This window comes from Prosopis cineraria, unplaced genomic scaffold, assembly GCF_029017545.1.
Source record: "Prosopis cineraria cultivar Desert tree isolate PC_DT_omini unplaced genomic scaffold, ASM2901754v1 PC13, whole genome shotgun sequence".
NCBI lineage: Eukaryota > Viridiplantae > Streptophyta > Magnoliopsida > Fabales > Fabaceae > Prosopis > Prosopis cineraria.
Window position 1 is genome coordinate 36,087,693 of NW_026555344.1, and position 23,999 is coordinate 36,111,691.

At 30.4% G+C, this 23,999-nt stretch overlaps 2 protein-coding genes across 3 annotated transcripts; one reads left to right on the top strand and one right to left on the bottom strand.

The window, feature by feature from the left end:
• The first annotated feature begins 7,572 nt into the window (after positions 1-7,572).
• LOC129290556 (transcription factor HY5-like) lies at positions 7,573-11,573 on the top strand. 2 transcript variants are annotated; one of them, XM_054927348.1, is made up of 4 exons: positions 7,573-7,848; positions 8,536-8,752; positions 9,984-10,140; positions 11,205-11,573. In XM_054927348.1, the coding sequence occupies exons 1-4, from the start codon at positions 7,728-7,730 to the stop codon at positions 11,274-11,276; spliced, it is 567 nt and encodes a 188-aa protein (XP_054783323.1). In that variant the 5' UTR covers positions 7,573-7,727; the 3' UTR covers positions 11,277-11,573. The 2 variants fall into 2 exon arrangements, with proteins under 2 accessions (XP_054783323.1, XP_054783324.1); XM_054927349.1 differs by having other exon boundaries at positions 7,645-7,848; positions 8,505-8,752.
• A 152-nt stretch (positions 11,574-11,725) lies between these two features.
• LOC129290555 (uncharacterized) lies at positions 11,726-23,747 on the bottom strand. The gene is given in 22 exon segments (XM_054927347.1): positions 11,726-12,135; positions 12,231-12,314; positions 12,714-12,870; positions 13,094-13,135; positions 13,310-13,445; positions 13,636-14,182; positions 14,333-14,424; positions 14,525-14,969; positions 15,633-15,765; positions 16,837-16,892; positions 16,985-17,020; positions 17,450-17,475; positions 17,478-17,538; positions 17,648-17,773; positions 19,737-19,780; positions 19,783-19,813; positions 20,845-20,928; positions 21,121-21,240; positions 21,364-21,453; positions 22,745-22,866; positions 23,168-23,202; positions 23,349-23,747. Coding segments are annotated over 22 exon segments (2,874 nt in total). The 5' UTR covers positions 23,639-23,747; the 3' UTR covers positions 11,726-12,018.
• Between the last annotated feature and the right edge of the window lie 252 nt (positions 23,748-23,999).

Below are 23,999 nucleotides of genomic sequence, written 5' to 3' on the forward strand. Positions count from 1 at the left end.
GAGAATTAAATTGAGTTTCGTTGTAGATCTAAAACTCATCATCAATGCATTATCTAGAAAAATTAACAAGTTATAATTTCAGAAATGAAAACTTAGAATACAAGTTTTAATGTCAGTCAAAGTAGTCATAATTAATATAATTCTTTATTTTATTTTATTTTATTTTTCTGCTTTTCAGCTTTGCTTCAAAATTCATACAGAGATCGATCCACTATGTAAAGAAAATAAACTTGTCAACGAAGCCATAATCAATGACATTATATATCTACTTGAAGGAACTGGAAAAAACTCACTCATTTGGCTCATGATTTTCTTGGATAAATGAAAACGTAAGATAAATATTAATCTAATCGGCAGAAAATATTCTTGTTCTTTAATTTTATCAAAGGCGTCATTTTGATTTCTTAATCTTATGCACTATGAAAACATTTGGTTCTTTAATTTTACAAAATGTTTTATTTTATTTTCTTAATTTAATTTTATTTAAAAAAATGTTGGCATTGAACTTTTAAATGTTGACAAAATATTTTTAAATATTGAGATTTTAAGTTTAATTTTTAAAATAACAATGGTTGATACAAATATTATCATTTGAGACTAATGGTGTTAGAGATTTAAAAAAAAAAAAAAACCTAAACATATGCAAATTAAGGACCAACTTGAAGTCTTAGATAAAATTAGAGGATAAAAGATGCATTTTTTGCCTTATAATGTTAAACTGAGATATAATAAACCTCACATATCTTAAACTTACCAAACATAACCGTTTTTAGGTTAATGAAAAGAAATCATGGATTATATATGATAGATTGTATAATATTTCTTATTACGCTGGTTAAATTATAATTAGTGCTTTCTTGTGTTAAAAAAAAAAATTACAGCTTCATGCAAATAGTTCTGCGTGGCATATAACCTCTTTATCCTTATTTTAAACATAACTAGCTTTGCATAAATATATCTTTTAATAGAAAAATCATTTAGATCGGAGAGATCTTTAATATATGTTTTTTTTTAAAAAAAAAGAGATAGTATATTACGTTAACCTAATCAAATTTCCACATTATGATGACTTGGATTGTTGAAGCAAAATTGATTAAATGTCGTCAGACTACTGAGCACACTGATTAGGAATTGAGAATTACAAATTACGTTAGTATGAATAATCAACAAATCTTGTTTAGTAAAATAACTAAGTTCTCTTACTGATGATTACATCCACTTCGACTATTTTTCACATGAAACAAAGTAAATCCACCACTATGAATCATAACTGAATGAATTATTAATAAACAATTATTAATAAACAACATGTTTAAAAATATAATTAATAATGACATGAGTTTACAATGCATATAAATTATTTGACATTTTTCTTCTTTCTCTCTCTTATCCTATTATTCATTTATTAATTTTGATTATTAATGGTGAGATCAATATATTTCAAATATTTTTATTTATCATTTTAATTTTTTAAGTTAAATGATGAATACTTAATTTGTTATTTGTTTGTTTGTCTTTAAGGTGGAATGTAAAAAAAAAAAGAAAAAAAAATAGAGAATAAAATATAGGATTGAAAATATAAGACATTTTTATAAGGTTAGAAGTTAAAAAAATATAAAGCATTTTAATTTTTTAATGTAAAATTAATGAATTTATTTTTTAAAAATATCATTAATAAATAAGGGAGAATTCCCACATGATATAATTAAATACTCTAAGATCTACTGACAAATGAGTAAAGAAAAATGACAACTAAGTATGTTTAAATTAAAAAATTTATAATTGAGGTTGGAATTTAACTAAAATTAGCAAACTAACATTAAAAAAAAATCAGTTAATATAACGTGATTTACGTTTAGATATTTTTTTAAAAAAAATTAGTTAGATAAATTAAAATTTATTTAGATGATTTCATTGAAAAGTTAGTTGAGATTTTTAATGACAAAAATAAATATGAATTTTTTTGTATATATTTTTATGACTAATTTGATATTTTTAGAGGAAATAGTTAAAATTATAATTTTTTAAAGAATTAGATTACAAATCAAAAGTATGAATTTTCAAATTTTCAACAATACACACACACATATTATATCAGTTTTAGGCAACATAAAGTGATTTGGTTAATTAATCTAAAATATAAATTAATTGTTCAATAAAATTAAAACTAATTATATTCAATGTCTTTTTTTAATTATAAATTTCCAAAATATATATAACCACACTAATATCCTAACAAGATAATTATAATTATAATAATTATAATAAATAATTCTAACAATGATCTTGCCAGGCCATTGGTTGCCTATCTGAGTGTGTGTGTGAGAGTGAGAGAGTGAGAGAGAGTGTGCGCGTGTGTGCGTGCGTGTGTGTGTGTGTGTGTGTGTGTGAGAAATTGTTGCGTGTGTGTGTGTGTGTGTGATTGAGAATTCTTGCTTATTCCTTTCAGGTTCAATCTCTCCTCTCTCTCACTAGCTTATCTTTCACACATACTCAATTTTCATGTGGCTTTTCTATTTGTTTTCTCTCCCCTTCCCTTTCTCCTCACCCGAAACTAGCATAGGTAATCTCTACAACTCTACAACAGCCCAGGTTGCTTCTTTGTTAGAAGTGGATGCATTAAGGTTAGAGCCTCAAGTTCAAGAATACATCAAGGCAAGGAAGCATAGATTTGATAGGAGAAGAATGGAGGACCACAACCACACTTTCAAAGTAGGACACTCTCAATGCAAGAAGAAGGACAACAACAAGCAAGAATCAGCATGAGCAACACAAACAATTGAGATCAGACAATGATGGTGATGATCTTTGGTCAAATTTGGTAAAGTAAAGGAGAAGGAGGTGGAGATGATAGAACGAGGAACTGTTTGGAGGTGAAGCAGAGCAAGGAGAGTATCGAGTAGTGAAGAGAATGAAGAGAGAAAAGCCCAATGTCTACCACCCACTTAATGCAGCATTGTAAAAGCTAGGGCAATTGGCTTGTAAAAAATGCCCATTCAGACCCCAACGCTAATTGCAATTTTTTTTATCCAAATAAAACTTTTTAGACTTTTAATATTCTAACCTAAGTTTGGAACATCCCAACCTAAGTTGGGATGTTATCCAAACACACACGAAATATGTTATTATTTTTTTTATTCAATTATTAATGAATCTTGTGGTATTTAAATGTGTTGAATGAAACTTGTATGTAACTTTCTCATAAATAAACCACACTTAACCCTTCATCTTTAAGTGAGATTTTCTATTGAATAAAGGAAAATATAGAAAGATGATATCAATTTAAAGACAATTAATTAATTAATTGGAAGTGTAATTTAATTAAAAATGTTTTATATTTTTTAATAGAAGAATTAATTTTTAAAATACCTTGTTAAGAGAGATATCCAAATTTTGTATAAGCATGCAATTAAAATAGAGTTAAATGATAATTTTATCCTTAAATTATAGGTCTAGAAGCCTAAAACTCTAAACCTTATTTAAGTACAATATCTCATTTCAATATTTTGAAAGTGTGCAATGTTGCCCTACTAAGGTTGACTATTAATTGACTAAAATTATAAAAATGGACTCAAAAAATTATAAATAAGTACTCTATAAAAAATTAATACTGATTAAGTATCTTAAATTACAAAGAGAAAATTGTTATTTTTTTTCTTATGTAAAAGACTAAAACAATATTTTAATCATCCCCTTCAACTGGCTACTTGGTAATTATCAGATCTCCATTATGACACCAATAGTGGTAGTAATTAAAAAATAATTTTCTTGTTTAATAACATCTTATTAAAATATTTTGGTCTTTTATATGTGAAAAAAAATAACATTTATCTCTTGATATTTATTTAAAATTTAGATAACTTAAATTGATATCAATTTTTTATAGAGCACTTATTTATAATTTCCTTGATCACTTTTTATAATTTTTAATCTTTTTTTATAATTTTTTTATTTGTAACTTTAATTCAACGCTCACATTAATGTGCACACAAATATATTATTCACTGTATCCAGAAAAAGAAAAAGAAAAGAAAAGAGAGTTCTTATATATAGAAAGATGACATCAATTTAAAAATAATTAAGTAATTTATTGAGAGTGTAATTCAATTAAAAATATTTTATATTTTTTGACACATAAATTAACTTTTAAAATACCTTGTTAAGAGATATGTTCACATTTTGTATTCAAACATGTTTCAAACAAGATTGTTTTTGATGAAAATATACAAGTATGCAATTAAAAAAGGGTTAAATGATAATGTTACCTTTAAACTATTGGTCTATAAGCTTAAAACTCTAAAAAAATTAATAAAATATTTTCCTTCAATATTTAAAAAATGTGCAACGTTGCCCTACTAAGGTGACCATTAATTAACAAAAAAAATTCTAGTAAAGAACCCTAAAATTTTAGAAAGGACATATAAAATTATAAAAAAGGATCAAAAAAATTATAAATAAGTACTCTATAAAAAATTGATACCAATTAAGTTTCTTAAATTAACTTTTAAAATATCCCCTTAAGAGAGATGTCTACATTTTATACTCAAGTGTGTTTCAAACAAGATTATTTTTAATAAAAATATACAAGTATGCAATTAAAAAATGATTAAATGATAATTTTATCCTTAAACTATAGGCTTAGAAGTGTAAAACTCTAAATTTTTTTAGTATAATATTCTCCTTCAATATTTCAAAAGTGTACAATGCTGCCCTACTAAGGTTAACTGTTAATTGACAAAAAAAATTATAGTAAAAAACCTAAAATTTATAAAAAGGATATATAAAAGTATAAAAATTGACCAATAAATTTCAAATAAGTACCTTATAAAAAAATTAGTACTGATTAAGTTTCTTAAATTATAAAAAATATTAAGAGACAAATGTTATTTTCTCTTGTTTAAAAGTCAAATAACATTTTAATCATCCACTTTGACTAGTTACTTGGTAATTATTAGCTCTCCATTATTGACACCAATACTGATAAGCAATTAAAAAGTAATTTGTTTGCTAAATAATATCTTATTAAAATATTTTGGTCTTTTACATATAAGAAAAAACTAACATTTATCTCTTAATATTTATTTGTAATTCGGATAATTTAAATTAGTATTAATTTTATAGAGCACTTATTTATAATTTTCCTAATCATTTTTATAATGTTTTAATCCTTTTTTATAACTTTTTATTCATAAATTTAATTAATCACTCACATTAATGTGCACACAAATATATTATTCGCTGTATCAAAAAAAAAAAGAGAGTTTCTATATATACATATACATATACATATATATATATATATATATCTGTGTGTGTGTGTGTGTGTGTGTGTAATATATCCTAGAAAAATTATTGTTTTGACCTTCTACAAGTCATGAGCCTGCCTATTTTTGGGAGAAACAAAGGAGAATTTCAACTTCCGAACGCGGATGTGGCTTGAACGATGAAAAGATTCAAATACTCGTTATTTGTTAATTTTATTATAATTATTAATTGTTAATTATTTTATTTTATTTGTCAATTTATTAATATAAATTGTAAATTATATTTTTTGTTAGATAAGTATTAACATTAATTGTTAATTTGTTAACTTTACTTGTTAATTTATTAACATCATTTATAAATTATAAGACCTATTGATAATTTACAACTAATGTTTGTAAATTAACAAGTAAAGTTAATAATTTAACAATTAATATTGTTACTTATGATTGAATAATTGATGTTCAAGTCTTTTATAATTATTAACAAATCAATTCATGAAATTTACAACTCATTGATAAATTAACAAGTGAAATAAAAAAATTAACAATTAACAATTCTGTATTCAGACAAAATTAATAAATGAAAGGTATTGGAATCTTTTCATTATTAAAATTATTTTTATTTTATTTTCTTGAATTGAAATGAAATTTTAAATTTTTTTTTACATTCACTAGTAATTAAGTCATTTTTAATTGACATTCCTAACAAAAAAAAAAAGAGCTTAACTATGTGTAATGTTAGTTTTGGAGTAAAGGGGAATTTCATTGACTATAAAAAACTGTACAGAAACCAGGAAAGAACGGAAAACAAATCACATCAAGGACTTGAAAGTAGAAAACGCTTTGAGTGTATACGAAGAGAGTATACCGTAAAATCAGCATCAGTGAAAATGCGAAGGTTTCTTGTTTTCCAAATATTTGCAGTAGGGCTATGCAATTGTTTTTTGGTCTTCAATCTAAGACAATCCGATTTGGTGTGGGTTCGAATAAAAATTAGTTTTTCAATATTAAAAGGATCAGACTCTTTTTTTTAAATTGAACTAAATAAAAGATCAAATATTTAAACAACCGTAATTCAATTCAAAAAAATATTTAATATAATTATAATTAATTTATTAATTATTATTATTATAATAAGTTAATTTATAATAATAATTAGTAATTTTTTATATTTTATACTTGTAAAGTGATGGATATCAAACAAAAATTTATCCTTGATCAACTTCAATTCTTTACTTTTATTATTAAAATTTATTGTTAACTTAATAAAATAAATTTTAATATATTGAAGATTGTTTAATTTAAACCCTTTATATTGCCATTGAAATATTTTTTTTATTGTTATTAAAAATTATTGTGAATTAATAATTATTGTTATGATATAATAAATTTTATATATTATTGTGTTGGTTGAGTTTATTAGATTCAAATCAATTACTATTTTTTATAGATAAAAAAAATAAGTGAAATATTAAATAAGGTCGAAATCAATCTATTAATCTTATCCGACCAGGCTGCGATCAACAGTTACCCTAACTTTTTCAGGAGGTAAGTGTAATGTGTAGTTTTAATCAACCATAAAGTGACCAAACAAGATGTGGCATCAGAAAAAAGAGCACTGCCATGGCAGGACAGTTCGACAGAGGAAAGTGAGAGACAAGGAAACATGACATTGTGGCTCATCTAAGTCCACACATTTTCTGATAACTTCATTCATTATTAATACTTTTTTATTTTACTCCTTCAAATAAAAATAATTTTATTCTAATATTAGGGAACCAGTTTATGATTTTAAAATATGCCATGTCCTTAAGGGCAAAAATATTATTTACCCATAAAATAATTATCAGTTTAGAACTGTGCTCGCAATTATCCCAAGTTAAGAAAGCTACTAAATATTTTTTTTATTAAAATATGCTTATGTAGTACAAAATACTAAAATAAGCACTTTTCACAAAAAAAAATAGCAATTATTTGGGAACGGAACTGTTAGATTCTCTGCATTCATGCATTAACTAGACATATTTTTCATATATGGTATGTACTTGATGTAACATTGCTGATAATTCATGAATAATGTTATTTATTTTATATTTTATAATTGTATTTTTAAAGAAATAACAAGACTATATATGAATTTATTTTTTTAATATTCTTCATATAAAGACTCTTTATATTTATCCGAAAGACACGGTGCAAAATCTGAATGTGATGAAAAAGTGGCGGTTGTGTGGACAACAACGTGTTCAATTGTCAGCCAAGCTCCTTGGTCCCATTCTCATGTCTTAAATGGTTCTGTGAGATGACAAGATTCCAAGAGCTAGAAGATAAACAACTCTTAACATTCCTTCACTACTTCACTTTCACTTTTTTCTTTGAGAACCAAAGAGAAAAGTATAAAAAAATTAAAATTAAAAAGCTACATCTTCATCAGCAGCTCCTCAAAGAGAAGAAGAGAGAGACATGTCTCTTCAACTGAAGGAAGGATCAGTAGTGTCTGCTTCTTCTTCATCTTCTTCATGGAACCACAGGCTCAACAGCCATGCCCTCAACCCTTTCCCTCTTCACAAGACTAGCAAAACTGGTAAGCAATCATCACAACATTATTATATTGTCTTCATACAAATAAGAGTACTTCATCTTTGAGTAGGTTTTTTCTTATTGACATGGCTGACTAGGTGGCAACCAACAAAGATTGATCTTTTTAGTAAGGATATGTCTTAACTCACAAGATTGTCAATTTAAATTTAGTATTCTTTGAATATGTAGGCATGCTTGACTTTTATGGAGTCAAGACCTGAACTTTCTATTAAAAAAAAAAAAATGTAAATGATCAGCTTTGAGTATTGTATGTAGTTTTTTTTTTCTTTTTGATAGGGCTATTTGACTAGGTGAGTACTAACAACGTTGGTCCAGTTCGTATACAAAGATTTAGCCTACAATCTATCAATTCGTGAGTTCAAATCTTTTTATTACTGTAAGATTCTTGTTAGTAGATGTTATGTAAATATCTCAGTGCTTGAAGGATGCATCGATCTTGGTGAGCCAGAACCAACTCAACTAAACTTATTATTGAAAAAGAGAAAAAGAAACCGACTGTGCTGAGCATTGCATGTACAATTGTACATGTTGATTTTGATATATAACCGAGTGATCCTGTACGTATCATTTTTTGTTTGTTGATAAAATAGTGGAAGATATTGTGTACCATAGATGAAATAATATTAGAAAGCAAAGTAGGGTTTTCACTGGAAAGTGGAAAGTGATGCAGAAGAAAGCGATGAAGATCTGTTCAGAGTGCCGGACATGGAAGCGACGGCAGGCGGCGGAGGAGGAGGAGGAGGAGGAGGAGAGGCAGTGATTTCAAATGGGAATACGAAGGCAGCAGGAAGCTTAAGCAATGTGACAGTGACAGATTCTCAGCTTCAGAGTGGAAAACGAAGAAGAGGAAGAAATCCTGCTGACAAAGAGTGCAGACGCCTCAAGAGGTGTGCATATATATATATATATATATATTACCAGATGTTCGATTCTTTCTTCTTCATTAGATTTTTTCTTCTCTTTATGGTTTCTCTATTTCATGTGACCAAAAGAACAAGGCCGATTTAATTTGCAGCTCCTTCTAAATTTATTGATTTTGAATTAGATTCTTATAATTTATTTTATTTTAACTAAATTCTTATAGTTTGATCGATTAAGTATATTATTCCTAACTGTTAAAGTTGTTAATGAATGAATAACTTTTTCAAAATAAAAAATATTTTTAAAATTTGTAGAAAAATTTATTTAATACTTTTAGCTAAAAAATAAAAAATAAAATTTGATTTGGTATAGTGTTTACATTTTTCTTAATTTTTTAGGTAAATTCTACATATAAAGAAGTAATTTAGAAAACATAACTTAATTATATAAATGTTGATTATTAAATTATGTAATCTTTTAATGAAACTATAAAAGTGCATTATTTTATTTTATTAAAAGAAAAAAATTCAAAACCCGTGGAGATTAATATATTTAATCAATTAAATTTTAATAGTTTAATTAAAACAAAATGAAATACAAAGACCCAATTTAAAATTAAAAAAACTAGAAGGACCCGTAGATTAGTATTTCCATGAAAATATACGTAATTGTGTGTGTATAAACAAAAAGAAGCACTCCCTCCTGATTTAGAAGATACTTTTACTAAAATAAAATTTTATTAATTGTATTTGTTTCAACATTACCCTTCCTTCTTTGTTATATTTCCTCAGTCTATTTAATATTTCACAAATAAAGTTATATTAAATGAAGAATATTTTTAAAAATTTATATTTGTATACTTTTAAAATAAAATAAAAAAAGTATATTTAATAAACTTCATTGGTAAGCACAATTTTACAAAAATAAAATCTTATGAACTGGGGCGGAATTAAAAAATATTTTTTTTTAAATGTCATCTGGGATTTGGACTGTTGCCTTCTCTACTATCCCTTCTAATCCCTAAAATCTCAACCCTTCATTTAGAGAATTAGATGAAATTGCTCTAACCATTAGCTGAAATGAGAGAATAGATAGGGTAACAAACATTCTAAATCAAATAAAGTGTGGTATGAACTGTGCTATGTATGTTCATTTTCATAGAAATAAATGGTGGGATTCATTGAGTCAACTTTTTTTTTTAAATCATAATTAGAATGATGAAATATGAGTTGGTAACATGGGAACATGAAAGAACAGGTTGTTGAGGAACAGAGTATCAGCACAGCAAGCAAGAGAGAGGAAGAAAGTGTATGTGAATGAGTTGGAAGGAAGAGCCAAAGAGTTGCAAGACCAGAATTCCAAGTTGGAAGAGCGTATCTCCACTTTGATCAATGAGAACACTATGCTTCGTAAGGTATGGTGCACTTTCTATTTTTTTATTTATATCCATCAAAATCACAACCTTAATTTTTCATTCTTATTCTTCCTTTTTTTTTTTTGCCTTTTTTGAATTTCACTGAAATTTTATGAAAAGGAATTGAAACTTTTGGTCCTGAGATTTTTTACACTTATATAATTATTCCTCATGGTTTGAAGGGAAAACCAAGACTAATTGTGTATGGTTATAAAACTTTAAGGATACAATTAATAAAAAAATTAAATTTTTGAAACCAAATTAGTAATTGAGACAAAATTAAGGAATTGAAAGTTTTATTATTCCTTATAAATATTATATCTTTTTAAAAGCAGCATAATACTTTTCAATTTCAATTTTTCTTAAAATTATATGTATTATTTTATTTTCAAAACTTGTATAATTTTTCCTCAAAGGAAAAAGTAATATTAAATTTTGAATTTTATTATAATTGCACTAAGCGCTACTAAAAATAGAAGGGAGTTTAATATAATTTCAACAGAGATCATGAATTTTTTTTTTTTGAAAAACATAACTTTGTATTGCTTGAAATTTATTATAGGTCCTTATACTTTTAGTTTTTGGTATTCTAAATCCCTCCAGAAGCGGTGTTATAGGAATCTAAAGCATCGAAAAACAAAAGTGTAGGAATTTAAAATAGAAAAAAAAATAGTACAGTAACTTATAACAAAAACTCGACTAAAGTGTAAAGATTCAAAGTTATATATATTTTTTAAAATAAAAACCTAGTACAATATAAAGAACAGTATATATGTTAAAGAAATCAGTAAGGACAAATGTAAACGCAAGCTCAAAAGGCTAAGCCAGATTTTGGAGAATGGCTTCCCAAACTAAGTTTTTGAGTTGCTTTACTTTTTCATTTCAAAGCGAAATTTATGTAAGTTTAGATAATGGATGGGAAGCATGTACATTTTTTTTGAATGAAATTCAAGAAATGTTATACAATTGATTTTTTTCCCAAAAAAATGATAGTAATTACTTAAACATTTAATTAATTTTAATCTATAATAATTCATTTAACTCTGTTAATATGTGACTTGCAGGTTCTTATGAACACAAGGCCTAAAGTTGATGAAAGCAGTGAACCAAAGCAAGATCAATTAAGTAAAAACTAACAACCTAAATAGAAGGTGCCTCAGAGTGATCAACACATCAATTATTCCTTCATGCTACTAGAAATTGAAAACCTGTCATACCCTTTTCCCCTATATGCGTTCCCTAATGAATGATTAATTGAAGATTATATAATTAAAGATAATGACAATGCCTACTTAGGTAGATAATTCCAAGCACATATTGTTCATGAGAATTCTTAGACAACAACTTTCAATTTGTATTGATGAACTATGATGGAACCAAATGTTCACTTTTTTTTTTTGGAAGTAAAATATAACTCTTAGTCTTTAAACTTTTTTTAATTATCCAATTAATTCTTAAATGTTAACTCAGAACAACTTATCCTTATTGTGTCATGATTTGGAATAGTTCAATTGAAATTTTCATCATCTTTTGATTCAATACAATTCAATCTTTATAATACCTTAATAAACCACAAACCGAGATGTGCTAAGTTGAGGCTTAAGAATTAAATTGATAGTTGAAGAAAAATTTAGGGAATTAGTAGTTATATCATCCCTTCTGTCTTCATCACTAGAACAAAATTCAGCAAGGAACAAATTTGGCTGTGGAGGGAAAATTCCTGATTGAGTCCATAAGCCCCATGTGCCTAAACTGTCATGAAGAAGCCTCAGACTACAAAATTTGTGTGATCAAAAATGAATCTATATAAGGAATGCAAAGAATAGGAAATAATGAAATGCATCTAACATAATACATAACCATCACTCAATACAAGAGCTATTGATCATCCTTAACTTGATCAAAATAGTAAAGTGAAGCCCAACATATAAAGATATCTGTAAGGAGAAGACCGACCACATCGAAAACAAACTTTGGAGCAAATAAACCCCAAACCTGCAAGAATATAAAAGCATAGACTGTACTGGATTAGCAACACAAACAGAATTAGGATTGTAAAAAAAAAAAAAAACATCATACAACGTTTTTACCATCAAGTGCCGTCTCTGGACTGTGACACATAGTATTGCAAAAGTTGTTGTAATTGCAGTACTCAGCCCATACATTATATACGCCTTAATATGGCATTGAATCATGAGTGTCAGAAAACAATGCATTCAATGGTTAACTAGCAGGAAGGATTTGATGGGATGAGTAGCCTAAATCTACTCGCTCAATGAATGCCTCAATAATAGATATTGGATTTCATTAGCACTTGAAAATTATCCAGATATATTACTTTCAAAAATTCAAAACAACTCTAACGATCAGAACACTTCTCACATATGCTATTCCTTCCAAAAACTTGAGATTTGGTGCTTTCTAATTATCACAAGATAAAATCTCTGATAGCCATTCAATTGAGTTGAACAGTTGTTACCGTGTTATGAGGGACACTCATTGAGTGAGTAGATTTGTGTTACTCATTGAATTCAAATCCCTAAGGAGAATACTCACAACTAAAGGAAACTCACTTGAGATAATTGCGTGTAGAAATAACGTTTTGTTTGATTAGCCTGTTTCATGGTTGCTACAAGAAGTGGGAGACCGAGTATGGGAAGGATGATCGAAAAACCGAATGTATCAATCGCGAGGAGGATTGCTTGGCGAACGAGGACAAATTCTTCAAACCTGAAATGAATGTAGATCATTAGAAAGCCAAGCAAACAGTAAGATACGTGAAGAACCCCATCAAGAGATGAAGTTTGATCTAGTGCTGGTTGTAATGTTGGCCTTGAATTGTAAAATATCTAGTGATTCCTCTAGTATCTGAAGCATCAATAAAAACTCCAGAAAAAATAGCAAACATATAATGTAACTAGCAAACATATAATGTAACTAGCTGATTATTTACCCCACAAATGCAGCACCATAACGGAGACCATCAAAAGCACACCTGAAAATAAAGATGCAAAGGTTTAACAAGTGTAGTTTCTGGACAAAGCATTAATAATTGATATGTTAAATATTCTTAGCACATGCTGAAAAAAGTTGCAGAAACCACAAAAGAGTCCACCAGAGAAAGCTGAAACAAATTCATCCTAACCTCAGACAGAAACACCTAACATACCAGTGACCACTGCAAAAAAAGAGACACACAGCAAAAAGGCTCCATTGCATCACCCGGAAGGGATAAATAGCTAAACTGCTACTAGGTCTTTCATTAGTACACTCTTCTTTATCGTCCATCCTCAATATACAATAGCCTGGAAGGTGGTTTAAAAGCACAAGGAAAAAATCCTCAGAAAAATGTATGTAGCTTCATGCTCATAAAAATGAAGGAAAATATATTACTAATTTGTAAATAATGGCAGGAATACATCATGAGAGTCATATGTTTCAAGCATTTGCGCAGCAAGATCTACTAACATAACAGAAGATAAAAGTAAAGAGAACCTCCAATTATGGACGCAATGGCAATCATGGGACCCTGCTTTCCTGAGAGAAGAATGACAATTGAACTCCAGGCAGATAACATGGCCATTGCTTTTGTGATTAATTTTTTCTTGCAATCCAGACAGTTATCCTTAAATAGTCCTCCAAATGACAGTAATGACAGTTGCCCCAAAGAAATAGCATAGATGATCCTGGGAACGTAATTTCTCCCAATGCTTTCAGGCGCCAGTACAAAACCAATGCTATTACAGTCTGATATCCAATGCACAATTATTAGCAAATAACTCAAGATGGTACTCCACGTGATGTACTTCCATGGCTGCTTAAAGGAACTGCTATCGGTGGCCTTGTACAGTAGAAATGCCAACAGGATCAGAACTAGCATGGGTGCAATTTCGGCTACATACTCCCATACTGGAAAACTTGATGTGATGTTGAGAATCCATGAAGTGTGTTCTTTCATAAAAGCAGATGTGGCAGCCTGTTTTGTCAACCCAAGTTCAATGGAAAATTGACAAAACGTGCACAAGAGAAGGAACCCAACACTCTACAGAAAATAAAAATGATGTTCAGTGACTTCTCACTATGAAAATCTACCGAAGTTCTATAAGAATTTATGCGTTAGCAAGCAAGAAAGTTCTCAAATAACAATGAACTTGCTAAGCACAAGAGAATGAAACCTAGGTGAAATACACACTTCTGCTAGTAGCTTCTCCTTCATGACCGCATATCGAAACATCACAATCCCAGATGTGGCCAAAAGGAAATTTGCTACTTTTCCTTCCTCCACTGACAACAAAATCCAAGCCAAAAAGAAAATAACCATGAAGTCTTGGAAAGCCAAGGTGTAATGTGAACCAATGTAAAAATCCAAATGCTTCAAACTTACAGATAAAACTGTTTGAAAGGAAACTGCATGCACGGACTGCCAGTAAAACGTATGCAAAAGTTGAGATGGAGAAAATTCCAGAAGCTCCAGATAGCGGCATATACATACCAAGCTGCATGTTCCCTCTTAAAATGGAAAGAATTTGAAAACTGAGTGATACAAACATGATTAAAATACCAGACATCATCAGTTTTAAATCAAACTCAGTCCATTTGACGCGAGCTAACTCAGCAACAGTTGCTAGGAAATTAAGGTATGCATCAATTTGCCTCTTAAGTGTAGGCAAAATTGTACCACTGCCATTTTTTTTGTCTGACAGTAACTTCTTAGTAGAATGCAGCCAAAGGCTCTCTGCTTGTGCATAAGTGCTTGCAATTCGAGACAAGTCATCAGAGGAAAATCCAACAGCTGATGAAGCTGAATAAACGTCTATATATCTCTTCACCTGAACAAATGCATCCTCAAAATGATTAAAACGAGATAACAGAAAAGCAAGGATATATTTACACACACACACACATGCAGAGAGAGAACATATGACCATTTTCCTGACAATTTATTTCACTTTTGGAATTATCAAATAAACACCCAGAATGTGATGTTAAAGCAAAGATTTAGACTCAAACCATAATGATGCTGTTGGAAAGCGTGGAAAACAAGATAACAATCAGAAACAAGATTTACTTAGCATTAAAATTGCATCAAGTGTAAATTTTGTAGGCGAGAACTTCTAATATTTTAATAAAAAAGAGATGATACAAAGATGTGTTAGATTATGCACAAAAGTCAGCTCCACAGTATTTCGCAGCATTGCACTGTCAAATCCCAATAGCAAATCCTTTTCCTTGAAAATAAGCACATGTTTTAAGACAAAATTTATTGAAGAAACTCCACAAGAACTGAAGGCAACTTGATATGTTTGTGCAGAAACAAGACTAAGAAATAATGCTGTAGTCCAGAAACGGAAGCAAGGGAACTTTCAAAGTGCAATATTGGGTACTCAAGGTCCATTTCTTAATAACCTAGCCAAATCTATGATAGTTAAGATTGAAGAGAAGACAATATACTCATTCTGTAAAGGGAACCAAAAGTTCAAATGTTTAAAAACCTGCCAAGAATTGACACATAGTACATTAGCATAATTCTGCATCCAGACATCTGACTCTGACGGCTCCTGAGGGGCTGCCAAATCCCACCTCCCAGCTCCTAGAGCATAAAGCTCAGGATTGATACGACCAATGCTGAGGAACAAAATTAATAATGCATTGTGAGTTCTTAAATTAGTTCCCAAGACATTTCTTTAACAGCATGAGTACATCATGACTCCAGATTTAAAGCATACATTGACTTAAAATGGCAACGTAACCTACAAAAAATAACGCTAAATATCTTGCAAAGAGATTTAACGAATGGGATAAAGCTACCAAAAAGGATTTGGTTCATTCTAACAATAAACTAGGGGAAACCAAATGAATAGTGTACACATGGTCATGGTTTAGGGCTTTTTAGGGCAAAAATTTTCAAGGATAATAAATATAAAAGGTTAAGTGTCTTCCCCCTCTTCATATCAGCCAGACTTGATTGCAAGAGTAGCTCATGGACAACATTACAATCTAATTTGTTAAATTCATGTTGAACTATTTCTTTGATTTTATCTAGCCCTTCCTCTCTTTACAACTAATTAAACCAATAACTTTTCAAAAGTCCTCCACAGCAGCAAATTTTTGGACACTCCTATTTATTTTAATTATTTGTTTAACCATTTTTGGATGTTTTTTCCATGCATTTAGGATTAGTTATTCTATTTTAATTAGGATAGAGTTATACAATTTTGATCATGATGAGATTATTTTAGATATTTTGTTCATGTGAACTATCACTTAGTTACTTGAGATGAGAGCTTGGAGACCTTTCTTTCATTATCTACAAAGGTAACGTTTCCACTAATGAAATAAATTCAGAGGAAAATTGAACCCAGAATTTCCATGTCAATAGTTAAGACAGACCTTAAGTTCTGAAGCATCATTCGAACTTCTTTATTCAATCTTTTGTTTCACATAAATTTCTCCACATCTTTTACTGATATCCTATACTTTCAGCAATAGTAACTGCCCCTGACACAAATAAATTTAACCTCAAATACCAGATATGAAGCCGAAAGAACTAAAGTCTGAGACTGGTACCCACAGCATGGAAATTGTGAGGAAATTAGGACATTTTAGCTAGTTGATAAATTACATAGAATCACTCATATGTACCAATATAAGATGAAAATATACAACAGTAACATTGACAGAATGCTTATACTGCACCTTCCATAAGGGAAAGGAATACCAACCAATGCTGAAACTGTTGCCGCAAAGTCAAGCTGCAAGAGTACAGTCAAAGATGAATAATTATTGGTCTGCATAAATTTAAGTGCTTTAAGGGAGTGACACTAGACAAAAGAGCTTTTCAAACCTGTTGCATGGAGCTGATGCAGACATTATTCCCATCCTATCATTGAAGACAAAATTAATGATTTTAGAGGAAAAATAAAGAGTAATCACTCTTCACCTCCCTTGAAAGATGCTCAAGCTGAAAATTGTATAAGCTCTCAGCTTGTTACAAAGAAGGAACATGACTGTTACTAAGAACAGTCCCTCTTATACATATTTTGAGTTTTATACAATACAAAATACACAAGACTGCAAGATAATAAAAGCTCCTGAAGATTATGATCATACAATTACCTAAAGATATCTTCAAATAATTTTCTACTCAAATAAGATTTGATATACCGATCCATATTGATTTTACAGTTTTCATCTTCCAGTTGTCCCACCACAGTTTCCCCGTCTATATGTAATTTTCATTCTCAGTGGTCTAATTTTCTGGCGTAATTATGACCCTTTGTGAAGCTAGTAATGAAAGATATACAAATACCATGTCAAGTCGACAAGTAGAACTATAAATTCTGGCAGCAAGGAAGATTGAGAGTTCCTAAAATTCATGGCAAAGACAGCAGTTTCCACCTGCAAGATGAGGCAGTAGGTATCGTAAATGAAATTGAAAAGAATGAAAGACAAGGGATACTCATGCACCCAAATGTGTGGACATACAAAGATAAAATGCACAACACACCTCTTCAGAACCTCCACCACCATGATCACCATTTAGGGTTTGTCCATGGTCACCCATCACAATAAGCATAGTATTCTCATGCAAACCCCCAGGTCCAGATTGACTTTCCAGCTCTTCAATTACTCTCTGTAGCAAAATGCTAAGTTTGTTTATCAAATTGAAATGGGATAATGCGTACACCAAACCAGCTAAATTAAACTCAAGTAAGATAACAGAATACAATCATACACAATTTAAGACAATGGGGAGGTCCCAAAACATAAGAGCGCAGTAGATCTTCATGATTTGTGCTGTCTACATCTTAGTATTAATAATTAATATTGTGACAAGATTTTAAACACGCTAGAAAAAGTATTAGTCTATAAAACACTTGGCAGAAATATTAGAAATTGATAGAATATATATTTATTACAAGAGATCCTTAATCTTTATGCATTCCAAGGCACTTATCATCATCATCATCATCATCATCTACATATGCAAGAATAGATAAGAACAAAAATAGAAACTTGATCATGCACTCAAGCTGCTGAAGTCCTTAACATATATAATGAAGTGACTCCCCTAAAAAAACCACGAGCAGAACCACAAAAAAAAAAAAAAAAAAAAACAGCTACAAAATGCTCTACCCCATGATTCATCTATAAACAAAGAAGCACCACTGAAGATATGAACTAACCAAAAGTTCCCAATTATAGAAAAGAGAAAAAAAAAATCTGCATGCTGAGAAATCATTCCCTTCCTTTGTCCACAACCTCTGAAATAAATAAAGAAAAACTTCTCTAAATCCCACAGACATATCTCACCAAAGACCCCAGATAATCTAATTCCATAATCACATAGCCACTCAAATGTAATAACAAATGAGTGCCAGATTCTGCATTTTACATGCACAGATGTACAACAAAGGAAAGAGGAAGAGAAGTAGGGAACAAAGGCGAAGTAGATGGCAAATGATCTAAATCTTATTCAGCAGGAAAAAGTGCAACATAAAAGTAACCCTAGCGCTGTATATGGAGCCCAAAGTACAATTATTAAAATAAAAATAAATAATAGTAATAATTTAAACTAAAACCTAGACAAGACAAGATGAAACCCGATACTCTAGTTGCAGTATGATGTCTCAAAGAAATAAAAAATGGAAAACCAACAAGAAATAAATTACAACAAAGACAATTCCCATACTTTCGGCAAGTAACTTCAAAAAGCATTGTAAGAACTAAGACAATATGATATTAGAAAATATGATCAATATACAACATAAAACCAAAATTGTCAATCACTATTTATTTACTATGCATTAATGTGACATAAATATAAAATCAAGTTATCTATTTCTATTCATTCAAATGATATTTTGAGAAAAGCTAAAGGAGTTATTTGTGACCGTAAGGTGCCTAATAAACTTAAAGGAAAGTTTTATCGCACTGCTATCAGACCGGCAATGTTATATAGTAGTGAATGCTGGGCTCTAACGGACAGCAAGAGCATAAAGTTGGAGTAGTAGAGATGAGAATGTTATGATGGATGTGCGGACATACACGTAAAGATAAAATTCGAAATGAGCACGTACGCGAAAAAGTGAGGGTGGCACCTATTGAGGAAAAAATGGTAGAAAATCGGTTGAGATGGTTTGGGCATGTACAAAGAAGATCAAGGGAGGCATCAGTAAGAAGAGTGGAACATATAACTTTGAGTCCGATTAAGAGAGGTAGAGGAAGGCCTAAGAGAACACTCTTGGAAGTTGTTGAACGCGATCTCTTAATTAATAATATTCCTAAAAGCTTGATAAATGATAGAGCACAATGGCGTCTTGAATCCATGTAGCCGACCTCACCTAGTGGGATAAAGCTTGCTTGTTGTTGTTGTTGTTGTTGTTGTTGATATTTTGAGAAACACAAGGACACTTGATACTTTTTTTTTTCAAAAAGGAAATTGAATATCCCCAAGCAATGCGTGGGGAACATTTCTGGTTGAATTAAAAGTAACATCACTAAACCTCAAAAGTCTTATCATCTTTTTTTTAGTTGTTTCAAAAGTCTTATCATTTAATATTAAATTAAAACTGCCAGTCAGAAAGTTGACATACCTCTAAAATAGTATTGTATTGCTTCAACTTTTCTATCATGGGTTGGAATTAACACCAAATATATGTCCAGCATGATCCTGGAATATGCAGAAAAAACATAGAGAAAATGGAGGAAACTACTTATCCTCTGTATAATAATCATGATGATGATGATGATAATTCAGTGAAACAAAAGAAGTAGAAGACTAAAAACCATAAGAAAAATATGTTATGCAATTTTGAAACTACTTATCTTATGCTTTTTTATTAGTTATAATATATAATGAGATATAAAATATGAAGAAATGGCTCATCAGATCACTATAAGCAATTACTTGTGCTTTCAGGTCTCAGCAAATCTAACAACCTTCATTGACACTGCATGGCATCCAGAATACGGTCATATTCCCGAAAACAGTTTAAATACAAGTTCTTCTAAACTAAATCTCAAACCCAGGTTATTGTATACATACTTTTTCCTCATTTTAAACAAGTTTTTAATTCATTTACTTTTCTTAGGAGAAGAAATTTTATTAGAAAGAATAATTTACGGCTAGCTGAAGGTGAAGATATCTTCAAGCTAGATATTACAAGAAAGCCCAAAACAGGACAAAGTAAAAGAAAACCTATAGTGACAACAAATCCGATGGAGGTATCCAATCTCTTTGCGCATTAGATAAAATAATTTCCTTAAAAAGACAATGTGCTGAGTGCCAAAGGGAAGCCATATGCACATAAATATCCCACAGCAAAATTAAAGTAGAAGTTCCCTCAAAGATGCATGCATACAATTCCAACCACACAACCAGCGAATCCCATCAATTGCATTGCCAATATGCTCCTAAATAAATCTGATACATCACAATTAGCACAGCTACACCAGTATACTTGTCAAGCAATAATTCAAAACTTTATGTAGAACTTCACAAAATATTCTTTTCAAACTAAAAATCCAGTGTTCAAAATCAACCTCAATAATTCAAATCACAATCTATTAACAAAAAGAAAATTGAAACATATTGGCAATGCAATACAAAATAATTATGTCGGAAGTTTAACCACACAATCAAACAAAATAAAACGTTGTAGAAAGATAAATACAATCTTCAGTGAAAGATATCAACCATACCACTCCAAGAAAATGTGAAATAAGAACATCCCAATCTTCCTCATAAAGAGATGGAATAAGGTGGTCAATGCATCCATTGTCAACCTAAAGGATAACCAGCATTATGTTAGAGTGACCAAAATTACGAGTCAAATGTATAAATTGTACGTCTATTCATTAAATGAAAAGCCACAGAACATTTCACTCAGAAGTTGTAAGGATTAAAAAATTACCCCAAAGTCAAATCTAACTATGATATGGCATTCTTTTAAAATTAAAAATAATATTATGGCATACCGTATCAAGATCTTTGACGTTGAAAGAAGGGTATGGATATGATCTTTCAAAATGATGAGGAAACAATTGAGTCCATGTATCATCCCCCATCATAAGAACCTTTTTCCCATTCTGAACCAACTGTAAGTGATTTGAATTTAGAAATTTTGATAAGAAGAACCTTTAGACTTCTCAAAGTAAAATGAAATCACATGAGTACAAAAACTTAGCACTACAATACAGGGAAGAGAAGAAAAATCCTACCTGATGTATTAGGTTATCTTCAACAATTGCTGGTGCACCAAAACTATTCCCAACATCTACAAAAGTGGGCAGTCCCCCGGTTGTCAAGCCCTACCCAAAGGAAGGAGCCACAAGCTGTCAACCATAAATTTTCTAACATTTTAACTGTAACGGACTTCCATAAAATGGAAAGGAAGAACAAAATCCTCGAGGATCAGGAATCATCTTTGACTGAAAACAATTAAAGCAGATGATATGATAACCCATAATCTCTGAGAAGCATCCCAGTCCCTCTGAAGTAGGTGAGTGATGCATGCGGTAAAGAGTATTTATTAGTTTTATATCACTATTCTTTTCTAAATATTGTTCTGTATCATGTGGGCGATATTTTCATTCTACTAGCACTGTGTGGCAGTGAATAACGGAATCCCTGTGTTATTTATACAATTGAATATTCTCCTTGACAACCAACTCTCTAGCTTTCCCTAATTCTCAGCTCTTCTTTATACTCTCTTCCTCTCTGCATGTTAGATATAGAAAACTACAGGAACAAAGGGTCTACAGCCCAAAAAAAAGCTACAAAAATCATCACATCCACAAGACGGTGCAAAGGAAAGTACCTACTACAAAAATGCCAGCAATTCAATCACCAAATGCACCATAAAATGAATAGGGAAAAAAAAACACAGCTCCACAATGATTCCCACTCCCTTTTTTCTTTCGAAGCCAGAAAATGGATGGAGAAAAAGTGAAGGGCTAATCCAATGTTCACCTAGAAGCTTAATCCACAACTTTTGAGCTACTTCACTTGCAAGTAAAGATGTTTATCAAATTCCAGAACCTGCTAGTTGTGTGCAGCACAATATTTCAAAAACAGTCCCTAGAGCCACAGTACGATGCACATAAAAATTATTTGATACAATTCAATCCTAGACCATAGAAAGATCCTCACAATTAACTCAATCATCTGCCACCCAATAGATATCAAGACAAAATCTACTCTAGAATAAAATATTTCTAGACTTGAAAACATTAATTCATAATCGTAAATTACTGGTAAAGTTTAAATTACTCCAAATTCCTGGTTTAAGACTTGTCTTAATATTTATATTAAACATTAAATTCTTCTTGATGTATGCATTGGAATATTATCCCATGATGCACAAAAGGACAATGCAAAATCTAATTACATACTGAAAAAGCCAAAGTAGAAAAAATCTATTTAAATTTACTTACAGATTGAAAACCAAAAAGAAACAAACAAATCTGAAAACTTAGACTGCCACTAAGATTATACGATAGGAATAGACTGCACATAGTTATCACTTCATCACATTTTATTCATTATTATCAGAAGATATTTATTACAAAACTGCTATAAAACAAAAGCAATTAACTTCACCTTCAATCGCTGCAAACTTGTTGTAGGTGGATCAGCAAAGGCTTTAAAGATTCTAGCGGATGATCCATTTCTAGAAGCCACCATCTTCAATACTTGTAATTTATCCATCCATGGTTTAGATTCTGAAGCAAGCAAGGAAAATATTGTAAAGTTGCAATTCACGGTCAATCCAAAAATTTGAAATAAAGTACCAAAGCAGCGATTCCGTGGGCAAATATACAGGTTAATTCAAGTCTTCGTTACAGTTGTATCAACTTCACGGGGAAAAAATGAGAAACACGATATATACAACGACCCGCACACAACCAGAAAACCAAAGATGATACGAATTCACGCCAACAAATACCGGAAAAAGAGAAGAAAAGTAAGAAGAAGAAGAAGAAGAAGAAGAGTGAAATGAGAAGGTAACATTAGATAACTGACCAGGAAAGAATGAACTGGGGGCGACAAAATCAAACCTGAAAAGTGATTAAAAAAAAAAAGTCAAATGCACCCAAATCATAATCGTGACAGTGAAGTAAATAGAAAAAGGATCCTGTACAACTCCCCAGAAAAATAGTGAGGTGACATGGAAGATTCACAGACTAAAGAAAGAACAACATACCTGAGAGCATCAAGAACAATAATAACCAAACGGTTTATAGCAGGCTTAGTCCAACAAGATCCATCAGAAGAATTAGTGGTGCTGTTCAAGTGATCAAAAGAAGAGAAGCAAGGGGAGTGGGAAATGTCAGAGCAATTGCTGTAGTAAGGAAGCTCGGTTCTAGTAAGCAGAAAGCCTCTGGTGAATAGGAAAATGGCGAGGGCGTGAAGCAACATCGTCAACCACATCGGCCATATGTATTCCCATTTTCCACCTGCCCTTTTCCGTCGTGACTCCATCTTTCTCGCCATTTCTGCAGTCCCAAGTCCCAAACTTTGATCTCAAGAGTTTCTCTTGAGCAGAGTGTTTTTCTTCGCTTTCCCTTCGGCCTAGTTGAATCCGAAGTTCCAAGTCCCAAACTTCGGTCTCAACTGTCATTTTTGTTTTTTTCAAGTTTTTTTTTTTTTTAAATATCCTTGCTCTTCTGCGGTTCCGCCTTGACAAGAATTTTGAAGGGCAGAATTCAGTAAAGTACCACAAATGCAATTTTTCAACTAAGAAAAGTTAGTTTTTATTGATATCATACAAATAGGATATGTAATTTTATTTTTATTTTTAATTTAAATAATTATATAATTATATTAAATATTTTTCCATTAATAAAAAAGGATA

What these genes read in the sequence shown, in the direction of transcription:
- LOC129290556 (XM_054927348.1), top strand. Translation starts at nt 7,728, where the DNA reads ATGTCTCTTCAACTGAAGGAAGGATCAGTAGTGTCTGCTTCTTCTTCA. An exon ending in GAGTGCAGACGCCTCAAGAG is followed by an intron (nt 8,753 to 9,983) that starts GTGTGCATATAT and finishes ATGAAAGAACAG; the next exon opens with GTTGTTGAGGAACAGAGTAT. An exon ending in AGAACACTATGCTTCGTAAG is followed by an intron (nt 10,141 to 11,204) that starts GTATGGTGCACT and finishes TGTGACTTGCAG; the next exon opens with GTTCTTATGAACACAAGGCC.